This window comes from Falco peregrinus, chromosome 1 (genome assembly GCF_023634155.1).
Source record: "Falco peregrinus isolate bFalPer1 chromosome 1, bFalPer1.pri, whole genome shotgun sequence".
NCBI lineage: Eukaryota > Metazoa > Chordata > Aves > Falconiformes > Falconidae > Falco > Falco peregrinus.
Window position 1 is genome coordinate 43,567,634 of NC_073721.1, and position 26,211 is coordinate 43,593,844.

At 49.5% G+C, this 26,211-nt stretch overlaps 1 protein-coding gene across 1 annotated transcript in view; it reads left to right on the forward strand.

The window, feature by feature from the left end:
* Positions 1–26,211, forward strand: part of ASTN2 (astrotactin 2) — a 354,170-nt gene that overhangs the window by 309,406 nt on the left and 18,553 nt on the right. Inside the window, exon 20 of the mRNA XM_055802618.1 lies at positions 11,143–11,284. Within this exon, the coding sequence (XP_055658593.1) occupies positions 11,143–11,284 (142 nt within the window). The remainder of the gene's footprint in view (positions 1–11,142; positions 11,285–26,211) is intronic.

Below are 26,211 nucleotides of genomic sequence, written 5' to 3' on the forward strand. Positions count from 1 at the left end.
TGTGGGGCTTGGCTCCAGGTGTTCGCTGGGCAGAAAGCGGACAAAAATTGTTCCTGGGATACCACGTGGTGGTGTTCCTTAGTCCTCCAAGGATGGAGCAGCGGATCCCGCCGTTCCTTTAACGAGACTGGCTAATTATTTATTACAAAGGAGTTTGCAGGAATCTGGAGTGGAAACTACTCCCCAGGACAGCTAACTCACACCTAAGCACGCCAGGCGGCTTTCAGAGCAGAGCACATGCCGGAGCAATCAGACCTGCTGCTGGGAGGCTCGCAGGAGTGGGACCAAGGCTGTTTTATACATATGTGTGTGAGTGGGTATATATATAGGAGTATAAAAAGTGCATTTCTCTGTGTGTGTGTGTGTGTATATTTTACTATGTTAAGCTATAAACTGTATGGGTTAGGTATGAATTAGAACCTTATAAAATGTGTTTACTCATTCTGTGTAACTCAAAGCGGGGATTAAACAGTAGGAAAAACTGACCGGGAGAATTTTCCAAGCAAAAAGTTTTACAGCTCTCATTGTGAACTTCAGAGGGAGGATTTATTTTATTTTTTTTTTTTTTTTACTTAGGATTTTTTCAGGGCAAGTTTTTTGTGTTTGAATTTTTATGGTTATTAGATAAAAGGAGCGGGGGGACAGCCAAGGAGGAAAGATGAATGGAGGAATAGCAGGAGAGCATTCTGGCAGGCAGAACTCTCCCCAGGCACCTGAGTCTCATCCTCCTCTTCACCTCTTGTGACAATGTGTTTTCTGTGCCAGTGGCATCCAGGAGGGCCTCCCCACGGCACGCCGTGCTCCTAAGCAGGCCCTGCTTTTCTCATCTCATTGAAGGCATCTTTTATAGGGAAAACAGAGTGCCATAATGCTGCTGAATTTAAAGGGGATGGGTGTGGGAAAGGAGTGGTCGAAGCAGCAGCAGCAGGGAGGTGAGGCTCTGCTGAGCATCTCAGGGAGGGGAAGAAGAGAGGGAGGAGCAGGGTATGGAGGTGGATTGGTGTCTTACAGCCTTTTTGCCGCCTTCTCATAAAGAAAGTCTGGACAAAGCACTAAAGGAATAAATCTCGCCACTGTCAAGTGAGTCATGCTGGGTCAGTTCTAGCAGTGATGTTTGATAAAAAACAGGGTGCATGCAACCCGGAACAGTTTAGTTTCTTATTTCTTTCACTTCTTTGACACAACTTTTTTTCTGTGCCCTCTTTTCGTTCTCTTCTACCTTCTAGTTCTTGCTGGCTTGGTGAATCATCTCTGCCTTCAGGACTGGTGACCCTTGTGCAGCAGAGCCTGACTCACTGTTCTCTACATGTTATTTCCACAGCCTTAGGAAGGTTGGGTTTTGGTTGTTGGGGTTTGGGTTGGTTTTGGTGTTTTGTTTTGGTTTTGGGTTTTTTTTTTCCACTTTATGAACATTTTCCAGGAGATTGGGGGAAGGGAGGGGAGAAGAGAAACCTGAGAGAGTTCATTGTTTGGGTAATTTTTCCTACTGCTAAATGTCAACATCCTACGCTTGATGCTTAGGATAGGGAGTAGTGGGGCTTCTGTTCCAGGCTTTGCAAGGGGTGGAAGAGACTCACCTTATCTCTCTGGCATGGCCCAAACAATGTTTGGGTTCTATTTATGGATTTGAAGAAAAGAGGGAAGTGATAACCTTACTATATGAGCTCCAGTCTGGCTACCTGGCACTGGCTTCCCTCGTCAGCACGGATCCTGGAACAGCCCTGGAATCCATTTACCACTTGGCTTAATCCTGCTCTGTTCGTTCTGGGAATCTGTCTTTTGTCGTCTGAGTGGTCAGATGTTGCACAGTCGCTGGTGATGACGTGTCTTCAACTAACTATTCTAGACTGATCGGTGATCCTGGGGGTGGGAAAGGTGCCCAGATACCTTGCTTTGCCAAGGACATCTAGGAGTCAAACAACTGTTCCCACCATAGAGGGCCTTTGGTGAGATGGGTTCCCAGGGGACGTTGTCCATCAGAGCTGTCCTGGCTATTAACAACTCCCCTTTCCTGTGGATGCCAGGATTGATTTCTCTTGGTTTCTGGGAAACGTGACTTAAAATTCAGAGCAGAAGGCTCTTCCATGCCAGCATCCTGCTGTGTGTGTATGGCAGGTATCCTCAGTGCCTGGAGTTTGTAAAAAACAGTTTTAATAGTCTTTCAGAAATTAAAGCCAGCTATTAGTGCTTAGAGATCTGGGCTGGGGCTCTGGATTACAGCCTCAAATTTGCCTTTTGCCTGCTATCTTGAAAAAGCAATTTCCTTTCTTTGCATCCATGCTTCTTTGCCTGCCGTGACGCAGGTATATATATTGTAACAGAGCTTGTGTCTTGGCTGAGGGACTTAAATGCTGCCACATCGTCAGATATATTAGTGGCCTTTCCGAAATGCATTGAAGTCTCTGGGCGTCGAACCTTGTTGACACATGTTTTGTCCTCAAGGAAAAAAAAAAAATCAGCTCAATTTACAAATTAGAAATTGTATTCTGTTCTTGTGTGCAATGGGATTGTGCAGTGATGTGGGAGATCCTGTCTCACCTTGTCATCTCAGGGGACAAGACAGTGATTGCTGATATGATGGTGGATGCTGAAGTAGACTCCTCATGGCCAAGAGATTCCCAGCTCTTTCTCCTCTTCACTGATTTGTGTCTTTTAATGAATCAAAATTGTGTCCCTGCTCACAGCAGAGGGGGTGGAACTAGGTGGTCTCTAAGGTCCCTTCCAACCCAAACCATTCTGTGGTTCTATGAAAATGGTAAAGAAAAACGTTAACTTCATTATGAGGAAATCAATAAGTTAATGATTCGTTAGCTGTGTTAAGCAAGCTGTTGTGAATATACTCTAGTAACCCAGGTAATTCCTTGTTCAAGAGCTGATGTCAACTCTTGCATAAGTTAGACTTGACTGAGTGGGGTTTTTTCTAGCTTTCTGAGTTTGGTCAGATCATTGCTGCTTTATCATATTTGGCTTCTCTCGTGATACCTGATTGTATAAATGGTGAGTTATAAAAAGAGGCATAGTCAAATGACATGCCTGTCTGAATCTGAGGTAACTGAACATATCTACAAAAACATTTAGAACTCGTTGTGTTTGCACTCGTTTTAACCTTGGTCCTGCAAAGCATGTACATTAGTTTATCTGGCACACGAGTGTAATGGAACTCACATGAATAAAGCTAAACATGTGTAAATGTTTGCAAGATATGGGTCAATAATTCTTTGGAAAGCATAGCAAACCAGCTCTGTTTTCTTATGCAGTGGTATTCTCCTATCTGTCTTAGACAAGTGATCTGAAATATCTGTAATAATCATTACGGTGTAGTTGCTCCAAATAGCTCACAGCCAGGATGCAGCGACTCAGCTAGTGTAAATTGTTATTGTTCCATTGACTTCAAGGGAGCTACAGGAGATTTTATGAACTGAGGATCTGCCCCCACATTCTCAAATGTCCAAAATTGCATATTTAGGCCAAATAAGAGGTCTGCTTCCATGTGGGTGTCTCCATCAGGACTAATTTTTTCTAAGCGTTTGTTGGCTAACAGGCTGCAGATTTGTTTGCAGTTGTGTGTGCTGAGCCTTTTGGAATATACTGGTCCAAAGTCTTATCACTAATTCATCAGCATCTATGCACGTTACCTCTATTAAAAATAAATGGGACAAAAAAAAATAATATATTTTTTAAACTGGTTGCTACTAAAGGCAGTGGTTTGGTCCAACTTTCCAGCACTGAGCCATGAAATGTAAGAAGGGACGGGGATCAGGGTCAGGCAGCAGTGGCAATATAGAAGATACTGGCTGGATCTAAGAAGCCAAAAAACACTTTCCCTGTAAGTGCAAGGAAGAAGTGAAGCACAAACCGGATGATGGTTTTTCAGCATAGGTTTACATTAATTTGATTCGATAAATCGCCCAAGATAAATGTGGTTTTAGCATTTAATTGCATACTGAGTTACTTTCTAGGAAATATTCTTCCCCACTCCTGCTAGCCTGATATTTGCATGTGTGTGTAAGGCTTGATCTGCAGTGGGTGCAAGTCAGCGAGTGGAGTTTTGTGGGTCGTTAAACCACTGGAGTATCTGGTCATAAAGAGCTGAAAATAAATGAGAGACTGCTCAGCAGAGCTGGAAATGAAGGACCCGACCCAGCTGTTTGGCAGGTCTCCCCTGCTTTCTTCGTAGACCATGTACTGGGCAGCTTAGGAGGCTCGTGTGCTACTGTAAGTCAAGCATTGTGGGTACATCACTAGAGCCCGCTTGGACTGGCCAGAGTCACCTTGTCATTGATTTTTTTTTTTTTTTTTTTTAAGGAAGGATCCCAGGATTTTTTCTCTGACATGTCTCACGGTGGAAGTTGTTCCCCTTCAGGTTTAGTTCTCTTAATCCCAGCAGAAGATGAAACATCCCAGTACTCTGGACTGATGGAGCCCAGGTCCTTGGTGCCATCTTTACATCCAAAATTTGGGAGTCATTTTCAGACAGTAGCTCGTTCTCCTAGGAACTGCAAGAGTAGATTTGTGCGTTTAAGAGGAAAGAGGTTATGATACAGGTTTTGTTGCCATCTCAGAACTACCTGACATACCAGTTTATGCTGTAGAAGAGTGCTTTGGGGCTGTAGCAGGGCTGGTGGGATTTCTGGTGAACATAAGGCTCTGTGCAGCCCCTGGATCTGCTACAGACTGCTGACTGCTGGCCTTGGGGACCACCACATGGTCTGGATCACTGGTGTGTTGTTTAAAAATCTCTAATTTAAAAGAAGCTACAAATGAAAGGAAAGCAATAATGAGGGTGGGGACTAGACCTGTGGTGATGAGAGCGAGAACTAGACTTGTGGCGATGGACAAAATCTTCTGCCAGACAAGAAGTATCTGAGGACAAAGCTCATGTCTTTGCTTTGTGTCTGCACAACTCCCAGCACAAATAGGTTCCCGCTTTGCCTTGAAAGCAAGTAACTATTTTAACATGCTGCAGAGCCCAAAAAAACCTTCAAGGGAATAGACAAATTCACTTGGACTCTCCACCATGCTAATGTGAATACGTGGCTTTGAGATTGGAACTGGCTCATGCCTAGATGGCTCCAAGCACAGCAGAGTCAGCTTGTGTCTGGCTGTGGTTGACCCTTAGCAACCCAGTGAACCTTGAGAAATACTGGAGGGCTCGTAGCACAGAATGAAATGCATTAATTCTCACTTTCCTCCAGCAGCATACTGCCTTGGGGGAGATGGAGGAGGTGATGTGTTTTTATATGAGTTGAAGCAGTTTTTCTGAGATCTTAGATACTGACTGTGAAAGAACTGTGATAAGCAGTCTGTGGAGAGTTCAGGTGAAGGAGTCCTGCTGGTGACCCTGAAAGAGTTCGCTCATGATTAGCCTTGTGCACCATGTTTTTAGAACATTGTAGCTCATCCAAATTAAGACCATTTCCTTTTGTTTGACTGCCTGTCTTGATAAGAACAGTGCAAGAAAGCCCATCCTTCAGTTCCACGTGGTCACTCTGTATACAGCAAGTTCTAGCCCTGGAGAGCACCAGCAAAGCCATTTGAGGGACTTTGGTGGCACTGGAATGCAACTTTTGCTCTTAGCTCAGCTAAAGCATTGCTCCTTTAGTTTTAGCGATCTACAAATGCGGTCTTCCACCAGCAGCAGGGAACAGGGAAGCCCAGAGGAGATCTCTTCGTCATTATTAATGTGTCTAGTAGCATACAGACAGAGGAAGCAAATTCCCTTAGAATTCATAACTTAGGCAAGGTGAAGTCGTTCGCAGAAGTACTGCAATCTGCACCTTTGTACAAGTTGGCAAGTGAGCCAGGAACTGTGCCCAAAGTTGCAGAGCACATTCACTGGCTTTTCTGTTTTAGCCTAGACAACCCGTACCCAGCCAGAGGGATTCCCAATGGATGTGTCTTTGAGAAAAGTCACGAGAAAGAAATTATTTCAGAGGCTGCAGGCTTTTTGGGCACGGGGCTTAGGCTCCCATCTAACGTGAGAGGCTGGCATGCATGGATGCTCCCAGAATGTGGACAGAAGATTTTTTAGTAATGACTAGGCCTTTTTATTTCTTTTATAATCTGGCAAGCCATGTAGGGAAGGAGGTTTTGACATCCTTCCACCAGGATCAGTAGGGACAGTTTGCTTTTAATGATCTAGGCAGCAAGACAGACCATCTGCTGATGTAAATCGGAACAGCTCCGTCGCCTAAAGTTATGTTACAGTAATTTAAATCAGCCCATCGTCTTCAGGACAAACCACCTTTCGCTGCCTTCCCCCACTAAGCACCAGATCCAAAGCACGTTAAACCCAGATACAACCTCGTTGTGGAGGAACCACCCTGCAAGCCTGTGCTGCCCATCTACCCATCCAAAATCCCAGCCCAAGCCTTCTGCTCACAGCCCTCCTCTGAACCTCCCCTCCCCAGAGGCAGAGCCCTGGAGGAAGATGGAATGAGGACCCCCAAAAGGTGACAAACCTGGAGGGCTGAGCATGCCATTTGTTTCCTCATTTCAGGAACCAAAACCTGGCAAGAGCAAAGTGGACTAAGGTCTCTTTTTCCATCTGCTTTACTGGCATTGCTCCGGAGGTCACTGCCGGGGATTGAGGTCCTCGCTGGGCCCCATCTGCCTTCCCCGGGCTCCCTCATGTATGCCCACTTGGGCCTCTGACATTCTACTCTGTTTTTCTTTCCTTGAAAATGGATCGGGAATTGGGAGCCGCTGTGCAGGAACGCGCCTGTTCCCCATTACAGCTCCACCGGGGCTGTAACACGATCGTGCCTGCTCCGTACCCACACAGATATTTATTTATCCATACAGGCTTTCTCCTTGTTTTCATTAAGTTAGGCAGAAAAGGTTAATCTTTCTTCTGCTAAAGCTTCAAAACCAACCAAGCTAAATAAAATATGATTTCTTTCATTTCTTTTCTAAAGGACACTCTCTCTCTTCACCCCCCCACGCACCACCCCCCCTCGCCTTAAGTACCAGAATGAGGTCACAGTCAGAGATGCCACAAGAGTAAATTGAAAACAGGTTGAAAAAAAGCAAAAGGGAGAAAGACGGAGGGAGAAAACGACAAACAGAAGAAAGTGGCTGGTAATGTTGCAGGGTTGGTTTCATCCAGTCTAGTAAAGAAGCTGTCAAGACAGAGATGGTGGTGCCTTCCTGCTTTGCCCTTTGTGCTCTTTCTAGGAATCTCAAAGGTGAATCACAGCAGGGAGGTCTCCTCTCATCTTCATTTCCACCATGGTTTGCGCCGCCTGGGTTTTGTCTGTACTGCTCTCAGCACAGGGACATGGGCTGAAGGTGGGGGAATGCTGGTGAGGGTCCCAGAGCTTCCTTGTGCTCCTCTAACCTCCCGGAGCCTCCTGGCCTCGCTCTCTTGTTTAGACTGGTTGAATTCAACACTGTAACTGTTGTTGTCTTCGGTGGGATGGTTGATAGGTGATTCATCCTGCCTGCCGCCCGCAACTGCTGGGCGCTGGCACAGGTCGCGGTAGAAGGACTGAGGCAGACTAAGACTGTTGAATGCTGCGAGCGAGCGGTCTGAGTCTGCTCCCATCCATTTTTGTTCCTCGGTCCCCATTCCTGCCTGTTTGAGCTTCCTGCTACTAGAAATGTGCTCGCTCAAGAGCAGATTACCAGCTCAGCCTTGCAGAGAAGCAGCTGAGTTGGGGCTTTCCCACCCCTCAAGTTGAGTTCCCAGGTGGCCATCCCAAAGCCATCACCGGTGGGGTGACCTATATACTTTGCTGTTGCCAGAAGTTTGCGATGTTCACAAAATGGGGCTAACGCCTTGGCAAGCTCCAAGCATGCTGTTATTTTCCTCTGGTTTAGGGAGAGCTCTGACTCACTGCAACACCAGGATCAGTATAAGATACATGTTTATAAAAACTAAAAAGAGGAGGTTTTCCCAACTCCACAGCTGTGTCTGTGGGAGAGGATGAGGTGGTAGGGAGCGGTTGCCCTGGAGAGGGAAGGAAAATGCCACCTGGAGGGAGCTGCATCTCCCTGGCGGTCATTAGTAGAGCAGAGACCAATTTGCAGAAGCTGCCTGGGGAACCGAACGGTTTGGGCCAGACCAGTCCCGGGAAGGCGGTTGTGTGGAAACGAGGGGGAAAAAGAGTCTTGCAGGGATTTGGCGTACAGGTAGGAGGATCAGCATCCCATTGCTGAGCACAATTGCTCCGTTACCTGTAATCAGTGTGCAGCAAGTAGCGTCTTTTGCTCTGTACACAGCACTTAGCATGGTCATGTTGAGCTCCGGTCTGGATTTTTTTACTACTGAGAAGTGAACACAGGTGAGGCATCCTCACAGGATCTGGTCATTTGTCCTTGATATCTGTAACAGCTTATTGCTTTATTTAGCATGACATCAATTATTTATTACTATTAATGAAGGACACAGATGGCTGTCTGGTCAATAAAATATCTCCTACTCCACAGAGATGATCTACTTAGCTATCATTTACTCTGAAGAGAACCTTTGGATTCTTTCTGAAATTTAATAATGCGAGCAAAGATACTACAGCAATCTAGAAGGTTTGTGCTTCAGGGCTGCTTTGGGAGGCTGAAATCCTTCTTGATATTTGCTGGCAGGGTGTGCGAGAACACAGGTTCAGACAGGAAAGAGAAGCCCCTTTGCTTTCCATCACAAGCTACTTATCCATATAATCCCTTTTATAAAGTGATCAAACTCCTTTTAAAAAGATAGTTAGGTTATTTGCCCTTCTCAAGAGTAGACCGTTTGTTCATACCCAATTTACTTTCTCTTGCCATTACTGTCCATTAGCCTAAATATTTCTTTTCCATCTGAGTGCCTGCCCTGTTGATGTATTCAGAGTCATGTGTCTCTGCTTTGCCTTTTTACGGCTCTGCTTGTATGGTAAACTTGCACTTTTTGTTATTTCCCTGTGAAGCCTTCTCTCCTGCTTTCCCCATGCCTTGTTCTTAAGCACAGATGAGCAGCACTACGCAGTGAGCTCTCACCTTGTGCAGTTAGGTCAGTATTCCTCTGTTGCTACAACATCCCAAGGCACTTTTCCGTGGTAGGGCAGCATTAGTGGTCCATCGGCCTCTTGCAATGCCAGCAAGTGCACCTGTTGCCTTAGCTGCATTCCACTGACAACATCCTAGTCTAGGGAAAAAAGTTGTTTCCTGGTCCTAGAGAAGGACATTTCATTTCAGCTGCTCTCAGAGCATTGCAGACTGAACAGTCTCTCTGACTTCCTGTGTGCAAGATGAACAAATAAAGCTGCCGTGTGCTGTGCCTCACCCAGGGGATGGCACAGAAACAACTCGCTGTTCACTGCCGTTTGACAGCCTGGGGTAGTTGGTGTGTCCCTTACCCCACCCCATCTTTGCTCTATGGTCCATGCAGTCTGGCACCACCAGCGACCTCACTGCAGCTTACACAGGTGCAGAAAGACTCTCGGTCTGTGGGCTGTGGTTTCAGCACCTTTGCTAGCATCTGTTTTGCTATTTTCATAACGACCTCCTTGCTCTTGTTTGATTGTAGCAAGGCCAACAAGACAGGAAAGTTCCCCAGAGGCTCAGGATTGAACACAAAGCACCCTCCCCCTGCAGGGATTTTATTGCAAGGGGTTTGGCTTAACCCACGTTGGCAGACCCCAAGAGCTTAGTTTCCCCCATGCGGGGGGACAGCAGTGCACCCCACAACCTAGGCAGGGCTGATCCATGACAACCCAGAGCATCATGTGATGCGTTTGGAAATGAGCAATAGGGTTGGTGTGTTCGTTTAAACCGTAAATCTAGAGCTAAGGGGCTTGCTCAAAGCCACTCAGCGCTCATGACTTCCAAGCAGGGATTTTCCTGCTGCCAACCCAACATGCCCGTGGAGTTGGCTTGTGCACTGGTACGGACCCGGGGCTGGGAACTGGGTTAAGTTGCAGAGACCAGTGACAGAGCTGCCTGAAAAAAGTTTGGAAAGAACGAGTTGTGCTGGGAGCATTAAAATGAATAATTAAGGCTTGGATTCCTTTAGGGAGGAAAAGTATTTATTGCTGCTCTTTTCTCTAGCCAAGGGGGACATTTGTTACTGAGTTGTGTATTTTGAGACAAGACGCAAATGTGAGTTGGGGGGGCTAGGGAGGAGGAATTTTTTTTCTTTTACCTGGGTAATCTGGCTGCACAGTGAGACATTCTGGGCTGCTCATACCACTGGGTTCTTTCTTACGGTCTATACCAAGAACCTAGACTTGTGCTTCATTTCAGTAGCCATCAGTCACTTTTGCTTTTAGAAAAATAAAGTGCTGAGAAGGGAATTCTCCTCCTCCCTCTGCTGTGGTGTCTTGACATTTACACATGCACAAGGTAGCCGGCAGAGCAATCTGTGGGTCCAGGTTTGCTTATCCCAGCACAACTCTATCAGCTGCAGCAGCCCTTTGATTCCCATCAGTGGGAATGGGGGCACAACCAGGGCAGCTGCTCTGTTTTTTTTACAGCTTGGTACCTTGGGCTTTCAGTTACATTGATGTAAAATGGGAATTGAATGCAATGAGCATTCCTGCCCACTGCAAGGAGACAGGTTGCATGGCAGTAGATAATCATGCCCGGAAAGATTAATAAATGGAGTGTTTTCAGGTTTAATAAGCTTTATAAACTAGAAGACACACACCACCACCACCACCCCCCAAAAAAATTGAAAGTTTTTCAGCATTTTTAATCAGTATTTTTTTTCATTTCAGTGCTTGTAAAGGGTCGAGTGTTCTTCAGCACAGCTGAAGGAGCTCCAGTCAGAGCTCCAGGAGATGGCAGAGTGCACCTCAACAAAGCTACTGATATTCACTGAATAAAAATAATAAAAAAAAAAACCAAAACAAAACATACATGCACGCACCTCGAGCACATTGAGAGCAATTCTATCCAAGCTCTGAAAATGTCTTCTTTCCTGATAATCTAACATAGCAGAAACACATTTTGCTGTGACAACAGCTGGTGGCCCAGTTGTGTTTGCTACTTGCTTTGTCCATAGACTATATTCTCCACGGAGACTTGGGGCCATTCCTACCAGCCACAGCTAGAGTTTGTTGATTGCCTGTCCTGTGTAGAGCTGTTCCTACAGTGTTTTTTAAATAGTCAGCAGTAATTTTGCACCTGTATTGATGTTTTGGTCTTGCTCATCTCTTTGCTCTCCAGGAGAATCCTTGAGCTTTGCGGATGATTTGCTTTCTGGCCTTGCAACATCCTGTGTGGCAGCGGGTAGGAGCCATGGAGATGTCCCTGAAACCAGCCTCTACTCAGTCATTTTCAAGTGCCTGGAACCAGATGGTCTGTACAAGTAAGGAGAGGCATGTGGGGAGGGTCTGGAGGCAAGGAGGCTTTTCCGATGCTATTATTTGATTGTTACTGATCTGTTCGGTCAGCCCGATGTTACAGCAGACACCGGGCAAACAAGGAGACTCTTTCTGTTGTGTAGGATGTTCTGCTCAGCTGGTGAAAATTGAAAACCAGTGTTTGCCAGTACAGTGGTGGAGGCACTGGGAGTCTGTGGGAGACTCCACTGGAATAACTCACATTTTCAGCATCCTGAGCTTCCCGGTCCATGCCGGGTGGATAGGGTCGTCTGTCACGGATGAACTGTGCTAATATCATCAGATTGAAGCAAGTTGCTAAATGCCTGGTGGATTGAAATAGCCAGATATTTAAAGTGCGATAGGTAGTGTTTATATAAGTTGCTGTTTATGTCGGTAGGACACATACCACAGATCAGCGAGGCACCACGTCCATCTGCCAGCCCCCCAGTTCCCCCTGCAGGGGTGGCTGGCCGTGCCTGTGCTGGTGTTCTCTTGCCTCTTCTGAGATGTTCTTTGAGCACGTGGGATTGGATTGTCTGTTTGAATCACGTGGAGTAATTAGTGTCCAAAGCAAAGGGATAATTTCAGAATCTGAATATTAACTTCCCCTTCATTATCATTTGGAGGAGGTCTGGGCTTTTCAACTTGGCTTGTGTTAGCGAGGGCATCCTCTGTCTTGAGGGGGATATCAGGAGTCAGGACAGTAAGAGAGAAAAAAATTGAGAAATAAGGCAAGGAGACAGAGCAGATACAGAGTACACGAGAAAGAAACACCCAGGGCTTAATGTCAGAGAGACTGTAATAATTAAAACACATTTTGTAGTGAGTAATGAAACTTTTTATAGGACCACAAAAGCATTTAAAGTGAGAGCTGGCAAATGGTCTGTCAGTGAGAACTTTTTAAGACCTTGATTAATACTTTCCCTTTGCCTTCCTCTTCACCACCCCCCGGTTAAGTATCTTGACAGCCTCCGAAGAAGGAGCAGCCTTTATCACACATCTCTTGAGCAGGGCTGCCTCCAGGAGTGGGCTCCAAGTGATACCTCTTGCCATTTAATAATTGTAAATGTTTTTCTTGTTAAATATATATATATATAACGCATAAATACAATTATTAATATCTCTGGGAGCTCTGCTGCTCTGAAAAGGTGCCAGGGAGAGGCTGGAGCAACCGCAGAGCTTGCTAATAACCCACCGCCCATAAAATCAGCTGGTTGTGAGCTCTCAGCCGTTCGGCTTACGGCTGCTAGGGGCACCGGGGGAGGGAAGAGCCGCTGGGTTTGATGTGGGGGCTGCTGCTGAGGTGAGTGCATGGAGCTGGGAGCCAGAAGGTCTGGCTCTTGGGCAGCCTGGGCTGCCAAATCATCTTCCCCATCTGCTGGGCAGGGATAATTGCACTCACCCATCGCTTTAGGGGCTCTGTTATCTAATTCCTGGTGTCTGCATAGGGCTGGGAGAGCCTTGGGTGGACGGCAGAAGGCTTTGTCCAGAGTCTTGTCATCTCTTCCGTCAGGGCCAGGCTTCTGCTTCGCAGTTGTGAGGCACATGGCCACGGAGGGGGTAAGCAGTCAGCCATGCCCCGTGTTCTGGGGGTGCTCTGGGCAGCTCCGACTCTCTGTGGGTGCCCTTGGGTGAGGGACAGTAGGTTTTTGTGGGGAGCCGTGGCTGCAGGCAGCCAGCAGGCAGCAGTCCCCTGGCATCAAGGAGCTTTGGACCTCATCCGTCTGTGGGGACAGGCCCTGGGGTGACGCACAGTGTTGGCTCCATCCCACAGCTAATGCTCAGCAGGGCTTGGCACGCTGTTCCCAGGGCTGTGCACACTTAAGCACACATGTATGGACACATGTTTGTGTTGGCACCCGTGGGGCATAGACCCACGCTCCTGGGCATCCAAAAAAGTGTGCATGCACACACACTACAGCACACCCTTCTTAGCGCTGGCTGCTGCACGCCCAGCACACCTGCATGCACTGGTACACCTACTGCTCAATGTGTTTGCATGCACTGCCGTGGATGCATGCATATCCGACACACACACGTTTGCTCCAACCTGCGTCCTAACCAGCACGTGTTTACTTGGCATCTGAGCGTTCTCAGATTCATCGGCACACGCATCAAATATCCCTCTGTTCAGATGTCCATACAGTTGCAACACAGCATGAAGAAAGCCAGAACAGTGAAATGTGAGGCTAACACTCTGTTCTGAGCCCGTGCAGATGTAACAACAACAGAAACATGGGAACAGGGTCATTTCATAAATTGAATTTCTTCTGCTTGTTTCATTTGTTGCCGTGGAAAAATAGCTATCTTGGAAGGCTCTGGCCTGCGTAGAATCCTGATTTAAGCCACTCAACAGGGACCTGTGCTTTTCTCTAGGCTGTTAGGTGAGCACACAGAGTCTGCAGCACTGATGCTTATGCTTGTTCAGTAGTCTGAGGGTATCACATAAACCGAGAGAGAACTGTGAGATTGTGGAAGTCTCTTCTGCTCTGTAAATGTGTCAGACATTCTGTCTCTTTTCTTCTCCAGTACCTAGGCAATTCCACTCTGCCATTGACCGTTCAGTTGGAGTATTACCAGCCTGAGATCAAAGCTGGGCTTAAGTATGAAAGTCAAAACCAAAATATGCTCTACAAGCAAACAAATAAACAAAGTCAGATTGATTCCTTTGCTTTTGAGACTTCTGTAATTTCAAAACATAAGCTAACAAAAGAAGAAATAATTTCTTCGTCCTTTGCAATTTCGGTCTGACAAAAGTATGTTGCCTGTCAGCCCTTTTCTTCCCTTTGCCTGTAGTGCCTTGGGGTTGAGGTGTCCCTGCACGGAGGGTTTTCGAAGGGAAAGTAGCTCATGTCAGCAAAGATGTGTGTGCTCTGTAGGCTCCGGTACGCGCGTGGAGAGTCCTGCTGGTCTGTCAGACATGGGTGCCCATGTGTGGGGATCCCTGCTGCTGATGTTCACACACACAGGGACACTGAGGGTGGTCCTTGAAGACTGTCAAGTTTGGTTTAAGCTGTTAAAACCCCAAAGTCTTATAATTCTTTCAAAATGTGTTGCAGGAGAGGTGTTTGTTCTCCCCTGAGGTTGGCTAGAAAGCAGTCTGTCAAGTGTCCTCCCGGGTTGAACTGGAAGAGGATGGGTGAGGAAGGCAGAGGGAGAGATGCCTGTGTGTCTGTTTAGTACTCATTTTGCATGGACCAGCCAGCCCGGACAGTGGTTAACACCAGTCAGACTGATGGTTTGGGAGCTTGGGAGCACTGTGCTGTGACAGGCAACTTGTGATGCACCAAACACCAGTCAAGAGGAAGGGCTCTCGCTTGTCTCAGAGGTCAAACTCAGCCTGGAAGGACTAAGCTTTCATTACTCATGGCCCTTACATAGCTCAGCATCCTACAAACCCAACTGATCTCGTCACTGTGGAGGTAGGAGCTTCCCTTGTGCTTCCCACAGCCTCCCTGAGCCTTCGGTCCAGCTCATCCATCTCAGCTTCTCACCCTGTCGTTCCTTGAGTGCCTGGGGATGCCTCTTCACTGAGCTGTACCTGATCAGCCACTGGAAAGTGGTTTTGCCAGCCCAGCACGTTCATTTCAGATACTTGGGGAGACACCAAGTATCCCTCAGCCAAAAAAGGGAAATTTTGGAAAGCGAAATGAAAACCCCCTCCAGCTCCTCAGTGGAGCTGCAGTGCAAACACACCAACTCCTTCCCTGCGCCACAGATACTATAATTATAGATTAGATTAAATCCCAATGTTTCACTTTATTTACATTCCTGACCTAGCCTATTCATTTCCGGTGTTTGTGCCAAGAATCAGCACAAAATTTACTGGAAATAATATGGAAGTCATCAGGATCCCTTCCAAAGCCTTTCCTTGGAGTGTGTTCACGTGCTAAGAAGGAGCCTCGACTTTGCATTCCCTTTGTTGGCTCTGATAGGGCTTGCCCAGGGTGATCCTGAACCAACCCAAAGGCTCTGGGAGAGCAAGTTTCGGGAGTGTTGGAAGGGTGGAAACCCCTTCCCAGGGGATGGAGATGGGACACTGCCATCAGATGGAAGGGGATTCAGTTAGACCTTAGAGTAACAACACAAGGCTTTCACCTGCAGCCAAGACCCACCAAGCCCTGCCCAGACAGCATCATCCCCTGTAGGGTCTGGAGGCCATCGCCAGCATGGCCAAGCTTAGCCTCTGTCATCACGTGCTGGCTGACAGCGTCCTTTTATTTCGGCCAGCTTAAGACAAGCAGCAAAGGTGTTGAGTAGGGAGAACGCATCATAGCACAGAGAGACAGTAATTGCAATTCAGCAGGCTGAATGTGCTGGAGGAGCTGGCCCAGAGCAAGGCTGATTAATGTTGACTGACCTCTGCCTTGTGCATAGCTGGGATAAAAAGTGGAATGGAAACCCTTGGTGCTCAAGAGTGTGCTAATGCTGGCAGCAGTCCTCTGTTCCTTATATGATACTAATTGTTATTGTTGGTTTTCCATCAGAAAGACACGTGAGTGAGCACTGGAGCAATCGGAGACAGATCCCAAATAGCTCAGTGGCATGGGTTAAAACACATCTGTTACAGCCCTTGGCTGAGTCCCCTGTGTGCACAGGAGCTGTGCTGCTTCATTGAATCCACCTCTTCTATTCCACATGCTCTCCAGCTTCCTGAAGCTGAGTGGTGTATGGCTGTAGTTTCTTCTCAGGCACTCCTGGCTTGCGGAAGCTCAAACAAGGCAAGTCAGCAGTTGAACAAGTGTTTGCTGAGTCCCTGTGCTCTAAATGCAGGCTTGTCCTCCCTCAGCAGTTTAGGGTTGCTTCAGAATCAGATGTGTGGTCATTTTTGCTGAAGGAAGCCCAGCACCAAACTGTCTGGCCCCGCCTGGGCTGCGCACGGATCACTGCAGTGGAGGTGGGTTGGTGCCAGGAAGGATGGGCTGTACACGGAGGCCAGGGGTTCAGCACAAGGAGGAGACAATCTCTCTTACTGCTGATATTAATGAAGTCCCATGCATGGAAGAAGGTTAGTTCCCGTTGAAGTTTCCAGTGTTAGGAGGGTACACATAAAAAAGCTGTAAGGAAGACATTCATGCTTTCTTCAGGGCCAGTCAAAGTGCTGGAGGCTTTCCCCAACTTTGCCATTTGCTCTGCTGGGTGATTTAACCAGATCACTTTGTCTCACTTTCATCCTCATCTGTTTGCCTGTCCCCTTCATAGGCACAGGGTTTAAGCTCTGTTTCGCTATCTCTGCATACAGCCCAGCCTGGGTGAATGAGATCAGGGCTTCCAGGTGCTGCTGCAGCATCCGTTGGCCATCGCCCTTCTAAAAGTTTGGTTTGTGCCTCAATCCTTCTGATCTCTCTCTGCCACCAGTATTCAGCCACCTGGGACACATCTGGAGTCAGGATGCACCTTTCTACTGACCTTATGGAACCTTCTTCCCTAATTGTCCTGGTTAAACCATGACGCTAGTGTCTGCCAAGTGTATGAACATCTCCGTCCTTTTCGCTGGAAAGATCAGGTTATCCTCCACAAATTCTCTGCTTCTGCTCGTACCCCATGCCACAAAGAGAAACAGAACAGCCTTTGTTGCCTCCCACATTTGGCTCCTCCCCATCCCTTCCTCAGGACATCTGGATTGATACAACATTCTTGGTTTTGGCCTAAAACCTCCCGGCATCCAAACTCCAAACCTGGCTGGGTCCAGGCCCATTCGTATTGCTTCTCTGGGGGTGGCTGCAGGAAGGCTGGCAGCGGGGGAGGGAGGAGGAGGCATGGACAGGTCGTTGTGTAGGGTATTGCAGCTGGGGGAATGTGCAAATATAGGATTCGTCTTGGAAATGGTAACGGGGTGGAGAGGAGGAGCTTGGCCTCTTCATTTGTTGGTAGACAAATGGACCTTTGCAATTCCACCTTTTCCCTGTCACCCATCCCCTGTCGGCAGCCCTTTACAGTTACGGACTTGGAGAGTATTCTTATTTCTGAGTGTGTAGAAATCTAATGCCACTAACATACATCTGTCCAAGTCTTATCTCATTGCCTAATGGGAGAGCAAGTACAAGAGATGCAATATAAATATCAACGCACAGGCGTTGCTGGCTTTGATTTGCCTCTAAGCTATGCATTGTGCTACTGCGTTGGAGTCATTGGCTTTGTTCATCAGTTCTCCGTGGTATAGAACACTTTTTTCCTGAAGGCTGGAAAGCTGGGGGCCAAGTTGGTTTCATTCTTACAGCAAGGTTTGAACCCTCTCCCCTTCCAGGACACAAGGAATTCACTGCTTGGCATGGACGTTTCTTTTATCTTGTAGGGAAGGAATAGGTCAGGAGAAGGGCAAGTGCTTTTGTTCTTGTTGGCCATGTCCTAGCAAGGGGAACTGAGGCAGGGAGAGGTTATGTGACATGCCTGAAGTTTGTTCAGTGGGCTGGAGCTGAGCAGAGTCAAGAGCTGCCCTTCGTTACACTTCACATAAGCCCCACTTCAGGAAAGCACTTAAGAGAATTGCTTTTTTGGTCAGGGGATTAAGCAATACCTCCTGCATAAAAATGCAGTTTCCTCTTCCTAATTTCTGCCTGCCGTTGGGGACCCAGGTACCTGAGAGTGCACATCAAGGAACCCGAGGCACTCCCTCAAAAGTGCTGCTGGCTGGCTTTATGTCTCACACCTCCCCTCTCTCTTGTTCCTATTCTCAGTGTGTTGGTGGTGGGGTTTTTTTTCCCAGCAAAACCAACCTGGTGGCAAAATGACATTTTTGCACAGCCCTGGAGACAGCAGGTGATGCCCCTTTGCCAGCTGGAGTTTCCCCTCTGTTCCGAAGTGCCGATGAAGCTCCTGCTGCTGCACCTCCAGGAGCGATGCTCGCTCCTTGTGGGGGGCAGCACCAGGGCTTTGACACCAAGAGGCAGTGTTACATCACTTCTGCAGATCCGAGCCCTGCTTGCAGTCTTGCTGGGGTGCACACAGCCCAAAACAAGCTCTGCCCATGCTGATCCTGGAATTTAAATTATGGGCAAGCGTGATGCAGAAGGATCCAAGCAGACTGCCTGTGAGCCAGCCTGAGCCAGACACAGCATGGCCGCGTTCGCTTGGCAGTCCTGTGGCTTTAGGGTCGCTCTGCCAAGCTACGAGGAGAGCAAGGGGGTGTCAGACAGGGTGCAGGCCTGGGCTAGCAGGGCTGCTCTGCAGCAGGATTGGAGCTGGTACTTTCTGTAGTATGGTGCTGGTGTTGTTTCCCTGCTCAGGTCTCTGTTAGGGTGATTGTCCCTTCACTGTGCACTGTTTTGTGGCTGGATAGCTCTGGTACACCCCAGGCAGACTCTGCCTGCAAAACGATGGTTGGATTTGCCACGTGTGGGTTCATGTGTCACTAGTAAACACTTCGATGTTTGGGTGGGAAGTTCCTGCCTTCTCCTTTGACTGCCTCCCTGCACCCAGTAGCAGCTCAGCCTGATAACTGCAGACAACTTAGGTTTTTAATGGGCTAATTATAGCCTTAAGGAGAGGCCGAAACAGCTGCATCCATAAATAGACCCCAGGAAGGATGTGACAAGCTGCTCTGGTGCCCAGGTGTTCAGATACTGGTGCACCCACAGGTCTTATCTGAACCTGGAGCCATACCCACAGCCTGTGGAGTAAATCAGCTCACGCAGACTCTGGATGGGACCCCAGGTCCCAAAAGCTGGAGATATTTGGCCCAAAAGATGATGCTTATCTAAATAAAAAGATAAGTCATGAGCTAATCCTACCTGCCCATCTTCTCCTCCACACTCTAGAGGCAAAGTTTGGATGCCATTACCTACCAGATCTGTCCCAGCTCAGACCAGCAATGTGTATATATCTTATGTATGGCCTGCAAGTCCATAAAACTAGTTAAACTTTCTTTGTTTTGTTTCAGTTTTCTAAATAACACCTGCAGCACATCCCACACCATCCTTTTCTTGTTGTTAAACAGCACAGAGTCCCTCACCAGCCTTGTCTCCCCAGAGAGCACTTTATCTTAATTTTCCTTTAGTTATTTTTGGGTGCGTATTTAAAAAAAAAAAAATCTTTTTTAATCTTTGGACCTGCACAGAACATTACATCTGTGAGCACCCACCTCCTGGTTGTGCTGCACTGGAGTTTATCAGCACACAGTGACCTCTACAGCTCCGCCACCCCTTCTCCCCGTCCGGGTCACGGAGCAAGGCTGTTTGTCCTGGGGAGGCTGTGTGGGTGCTGGACCCCCCCTGCACAGGCCATTGCTGAAGTCAGTTGCTTTCCAGTAGATCTCAAGTGACCTTGAACTTATTCCTTGGGGGGTGGGGTTTTTTTCCCCTCTGCAAAAGAAATTTGCTTGTATTTTCCTAGTTGGTGGATATTGAGCGCATCTGGATTTTTCCGTGCTGGTCGCATCTTCGGTTATGGGGTCTGGCCCAGGCCCTGTTGTGGTTGATGGAGATGTTGCTCCCCTAGATTTCAGGCAGCCTTGGGTTCTGCTGATGGAGCAGGAGTGTGGTAGGGCATGGCTGCAACTGCTCCACCTCGGCTGCTGCTGCTTCACTCTCTTGCTTGGAAGCGGACTTGTCAGGAGTGCCCACGTTTGGGGGCCTTTTGCGGTTGTATGGGCTGAGGCTAGAAATCTCTCAACTTCACAGGTTTGCAGCCCTCGTTGCCTGTCTCAGGTTAGGTTATGGCTGAAGTAACTGGCTTGGTTGCTTGGCCAGCTACTTAGATGGCCAAGGCCCTGCTGCAGAACCTGTGTTTGCAAAAGTAGCCAGTGAATTCATACATCTCCATTTTGGGACCATCATCTTCCAGGCTTTGCTGGCAGAGCCACAGCTCCCATTGGCTTCAGCTGAATTTGCACCAGGGTAGGTCAGTGTAAAATGGAGACATTCAAGGTTAGCAAGTAACCTCAAAGTAACCGCTTCTTCCTGAATTTTCCCAGCTGTAAAGCAGATGTGTTAGAACTGAGCTAGCCCCTTTGCTAGGTTTCCTGTAGTGAGGAGAAGAGCGTAATAAAATGGGAGAGAAAGCCAAGAAGTAGCTACTTGGTTGAGGAGGTGGCATCTGCATGGGGAGGTGAGACTTGCCATGGGGAGGTGGTCCCTGCTGGAGCTAAGGCCCACTTGGTCTCTGCTTGGTCTCCCCAGTCTGATGCCAACTCGTACTGCCAAGGGTATGATATTTGCCCTGAGTACCTTTAGAGTGATTGCTGCCAGCGCACATGCCCTCATCACTCCTGGTCACCTCACGCACACACGCTCACTTCCCTCATCAGGAATGAGATAAATCTGATTATGCAGCAATATGGTTTTTGTTATGAAAAGAGGAAAGAAAATACCCTGGCTTTCACTGAAAACCCTTGGAGCCAAAGCTTATGTCATAATTTAAATGTTTCTAAAAAAGAAGTAGGGTCTGAGGGTTTCTTTTTGTTCAGGGGGTGGTGGGTGGAGGGGGTGGTGGGGCAGGGGCCCGTCTTCACTAGCTGTGCTGGTGGAGCCAGGCGCCGAGCCTTGCTGCCCTGGCAGGAGGGGGTGCGAAGGGAGCCCCGATTCAGGGAGATGCCTGCCCAGACACCTGGGGCCACTGACTGGGTGCCCCGCTAGCTCAGTCACGTGGGCTTGGGTGCTTACCTTGCCTCAGGTCTGAGCTGTTGTGCCCCCAGCAGCTTTTCTTCCACCTTTTCTTCTCCTGATTTCTGCTAGGGCAGCTGCAGGGCAGTGCGCGGCAGCAGCAACCAGAGCTGCCTCTGCAGCGGGCCAGCCCCTGGCATAGCGTTCTCTTCCCTCCTGAGCATCTCCCACCCCCCCGCAGTTATGGAAATAGCCTCAGTGTCTTTGCAACCAAAAGCACTGTGGAGAAAGGAGTAACCTAAATACTTCTGGAGCCCAGCAAAGTGCCGCACCCCGAGTTCTGCTTGGCAGCGTACCCCACAGCGTGCTCCACAGGCAGTGACGTCCCTGTGGCACTTCCATTGCCTGGCCAAACCTGCCCGCTCGCTGCTCCAGCACAGCTGCCCCCATGCAGCCCAGCCCGCGGTGTGAAGCCCACCCGCATCACCCCACATGGGCTCTCAAGCTCTTGCAGGCCACCTCCGGCTTTTGGCTCTGTCCCTGGCTTGTACCTGCTGCACAGCCACACGCTGAATTGTTTTCCAAGTGGAAACATGAGTTGAAGTATTAACTCCATGAGGGCCTTTCTTGCAATGCACCAGGATTAAATATTTATGTTGGCAAAAAGCACGTAACAGGCAGCTCAAGATGAGAGATAATGAAATTGAGGTGTGTGAAAAAAAGTGGGGGGAGGCAGGGGGCTGCAGGAGCAGAAGGGAGAGGGACCCAGGTGGGTTGTAGTATGTGTGCATGGGCGATTGCTTTTGGTTTTATTAATACCCCACCTGTTTGTAGGAGGACCCCAGCCCCATCTCTGGGAGCTCTGTCGTGCAAAAGGGAGTGCAGAGATCAGCCATCGCCGTTCCTTGCATGCACACCAGCGTGGGGTAGGGGTAGGTGTCACCCCAGTGACTTTAACTTAGAGCCTTCTGAAGTGAGGTGGGGCAGGGACCATTGTGGGGAAGGTGCCTGGGCAGGGAGCAGCAAGGGATGAGACCTTCTCTGTGTCATCTGCAAACAATGTACGATCCTAAATCATTAATAGCAGTGATATAGGATCCCTCGCTCTTCCAGACCACTGCAGTCAAGGTTATTTACCGGTGACTGTATCTGATCAGGCAGCAATGTGGTTTGGATTATACGGAGGGTTCCCGATCAGGTCAGGAGGATGCTCATCACAGCGACCGCAGCACACCGAGCAGGGAAGGCCCATGCAAGCCTCCATGGTGGGTGTTAACGAAGAGCCCTGCAAGGATGAGCAGCAGGGGTGTGTGTGTGTGAGAGGGGAGCAGGCACAGGCGAGGTGCACAGCACGGAGGGTGTTGGGCAATGCAGGAGGGAAAACCCCAGCAGGAAAACAAGCAGCACATGCAACAGCGCAGGGCGCTGCTCTTTCTCAATTCATTATCTTTATGAGACAACAACATCTCTCTCCTTCCACCCAACAAACAAGTATCGCGGAAGGCAGCACATGGAGGGTGTGAGTCCTGCACCGTGCTGTGGGAGCGTGGCCAGTCGCGGAGCCTCCAGGGAGGTATGAAACAAGGCATGAATGGAGTGTTAGGAGGGAATGGAAACTCTCCACTGGCTCCCAGGCTGGCTCTTGCGGGGGGTCCCTTGCTCACGATGACAGTGCTGCCTCTCATAAACATGCATTTCCTCATCCCCGTTTGTTTCTCTCTCTTGTGCAATCTCTTGTACCAGACGGGAATGGGGAGTGAGTCCCAGTGGTACGAGAATGTGTTACAAAAAAACTTCCCACCCTGCCACCAACGAAGTACTGAGAAATAACAACAGGGTTTAGAAGAAGAAAAGAGAAAGAAAAGAAAGATGGGGGGAGCCAGATGGATTTGCTACTGGCCGTGAGTTATTATTCTGAGTGTAAACTCAAGGGCATGGCTGTGCCAGTAGTTTGCAGCATCAACCAGCATTCAGAAGCCCCTGCTTTGCTCTGTGCTGTGCACTTCTCTGGGAAAAGGAAGCTCCTTCCCCAAATGACTTTCCTGTATGAAAAACATGGGACAAAAATACGGGTAAAGTCACTTGGCTGAGGTCACATAGTCCTCAAACCAAGAGAAAGTCCCAGCTCCAGCCTGCCTGCCTAACGCCATCCCCTGTGCTGGGTTGTTCCACTTGGGATATGCAAGCAATGCAGCTGCTGCCAGTCCATGGGCATCGGCCAGACTGCCCTTCTCGATCGACACTGCTGGGACAGAGCCCAGCCAGGGTGAGGTGTGTTGCTAAGGTGTAGGATCCAGAGCAAGTCCCACCATTAAACACAGCCTTGGACTGACAGTAGAGGTTAGAAAGTTTCCTGGACCTGGGCTGGTGGAGCAGGGATGGAGGGTCCATGTCCTAGCTCTAGCTGCAGAGGAGGAGTTGCAATCCTTCCATGCAGAGGGAAAAGCAAGGGAAGAAACCTGCAGGGAGCGATGACCCCAGAGCAGCATTTGCAGGAGAGCGGAGCTGGCTCCGCACCTCTGGATGCTTGCAAGCATGGCCACCGCAATGGCGAGGCACCCTCCCGAAATGTGGGGCAGTGGGTCTGCAGTCCTGGCAGAGGCTCGCTGAGGGTAGCAGGGCTCTCGCTCCTGGCTGGTTGGCTGTATAGCCATCATTTCAATAAAGAAATTATTACAAGGGGGTGGGGAGACTGGGAGTTGGGGAGGACGGGGGGTGGGGGGCGCGTAGTGGAGAAAAACACAAAACATCTGTTTTACTTCAAATCAGGGAAGATTCCTTTGCTTGCAAGGAATGTGTAAATCACGCCGGGCTGGGAGATGTACATAACCCTGCCTGAAAGCTCCTCTGTACTTCAAACGAATTCTAACGTGCTTACTGGGATTTTGTTTTTATTATTTGTTTCGGAGCCCCCCCGCCTTGTCCTACCCTCCGCCCTCCCTTTCTGCCTGCCAGAGCTGTGAGAACCTCCTGCCCACTGCCAGCCCCTGGCCCTGTCCCCCCTCGATTCGGGGGCCTCGGGGCATGGGGCAAGAGGCCAGCGGGCAGCAGCGACAGCAGACCTGGCTTGCGTCCTTCTGCTGGGGCTTGCGGGCACGCAGCATCCCTGCCTTGCCACCATCCTCCCCCCATGCCATCCCTGTGCCAGCATTGTGGGGCTGTTGCAGGGACCCATTGGCTGCCCTTGCTGCTCTTGCAGCCCGGCACAGGGTGTGGGTGCCTCTCGGAGGCTGGCACATTTGGATCCTGCCTGGGATGCTGCAAGCACAGCTAGCAGAGGAGATCCCCTCCTCCAAGCCATTCCCTTGTGTGCGGTTATTGTTGTGCTTTGTGCGGAGGGTGAAGCTGAGGCTGGCCAATGGTGCTGAGGACAAACCCAACAGAGGTAGATAGATCGACAGCCTCTGTTAGTAGGGATGCACAACCACCCCCCCATGCCAGCCTACTAAGGTGACTCGTCCTGCACCAGTGGGACCACCCTCGGGGCTGAGGATGGGCTCCGCTCCCTGTGGTCGAGGCAGCCAGCCCTTTGCCTTTCTTCTGAGGCTGTTGAGCAGGAGGCCCTATTGTGGTGGCTTATATAAGAACAGTCAGCCATCGACTCGCTTGACGTGGACCACCCACTACTCTGCAGATGACACTGGCTTTTGAAGTCACTACCAGCCTGGGCTGGATTTCAACCAGCAGCCCAGATGGAAGCCAAGCCCCCAGGAGGATGAGAACAAGCCCTACCAAGGGGATGTCCTGGGGTAGCGAACTGTGGAGTGTCTGGTTCTTGTTTAGAGTGACTGTGAGGTTGGGAGGGGCAGGCGTTTCCCAATTTGCCAAGGGTCACAACCTTCCTCTCCCCCCATCTCCCCAGGGCCGGCGATGGCCAAGCCTGGCAGAGTGTTGGTAGGTTGAGCGGCTGGTATGGTTAGCTGTGAACATTTCCATTGTGGAGCTCACTGCAGGGGGTCCAGGGCCTCGCTTGTCTCTCCTTTCTCCCTGGCACAACTGGAGGAAGAGTTTGATTTATTCCCTCCCTTCTTCTGAGCAGCCTTCTCGTCTCCTGCAGCCGCAGCCTCCCTGAGCCCTGCTGTCTCTTCACGGAGGAGGACGGCAGCCATCCTAGGAGCAGCCCAAGTACTGAAGTGATGCATCTCTCCTGGGACACCCACCCAGCATGCAGGACTAATGCTTTTAGATGAGGCTGAAAGCCACTTACCATAGATCCCTGTGAAGAAGACAAGCCAAACCTCGGAGTAATGGAGTAATGATCTACCCCACAACACATAACCTTCATGAAGCTGGGGCTGGAGGCTTCGGGGAACGGGGGGTGGGGTGGGCTGGACTGTGGCTTTGGGAAGAGTGGCAGGGTTGTCCTGGGCCAAAGCGGGGAGCAGAAGGTATTACAGCGGGAGGGAAAGAGGATGCAGGTGCTGCCTGGGGATACCCTGGCCCTGGGAGCGGTGGGGGGGTTGTGGAGAGCTAGAGGGATTGATGGTCATTGCAGTGCCCGTGTGAAGGCTGCAGCAGGACCCGAGGAACATGTGGGATGCAGAGCCTGGGGAAAGCCCTCCTTGGCTGTGCTGTGCCCAGGACAGCTTGATCCATCACCAGCTCTTGCTGACTCTCTGCAGCCGGAGCAGGATGAGCCCCTGTGGTTTGCAGCCTCAGGCGTCAATCTGAGCCATGGCGTGGGGGGAATTGTTCCAGCAGCACGGGGAGTCAAAGGCAACTCATTTGACCTTTGTCCAAAGGCTTTGTTTGGGATCTCCTGGTGAGTCCCAGCAGAACAGGGACACTGGCACTCGACAGACTGATACGGGCTGCTTTTGCTTCACTGAGACAAAAGCAGCAGCCCGTAGTGGCTCAGCACCACCTCCTTCTGGTTCTTCACCCCACCGAGGGACATTGGAATTCACATCCTGGGTAACCTGGGCCTTTTTCTGGCCTTGCCAGGCAGGGGGGAAACAACTTGCCTCAAGCCCTGAGACAGGCAGTGGAGACTGCAAAGAGCTGGGCCAATTTTTGCTGCATTGCCTTTATAAGCACATCTGCGAATCTTCATCCTCGCAGCCAGCAGGACGAAAGCAAGGCCACAACTGCCAAGAAATACGGACCTCAGACACCCTCTATCCGTTTTGCCCAAAGCTGGTAATTCCAGAGTGAGCCTGCTTTTTCTGCCGTTGTCCTGTCCTCAGGGTTCAGGGACCATCCCTGTGGGACACCCCGGAGGGTCTACTGGGCATCTTCAAGCTAATAAGAGACTTCTTGCTCCTCGGAGCACCCCTAGGAGCTAAAGCCCCAGGGTTGCAATGTTAATGCTATCTCATGTCAGGGCAGCTTTTTTTGGGTGTGCTGTCCTGCTGCCGTGCCAAGGAGCTGTT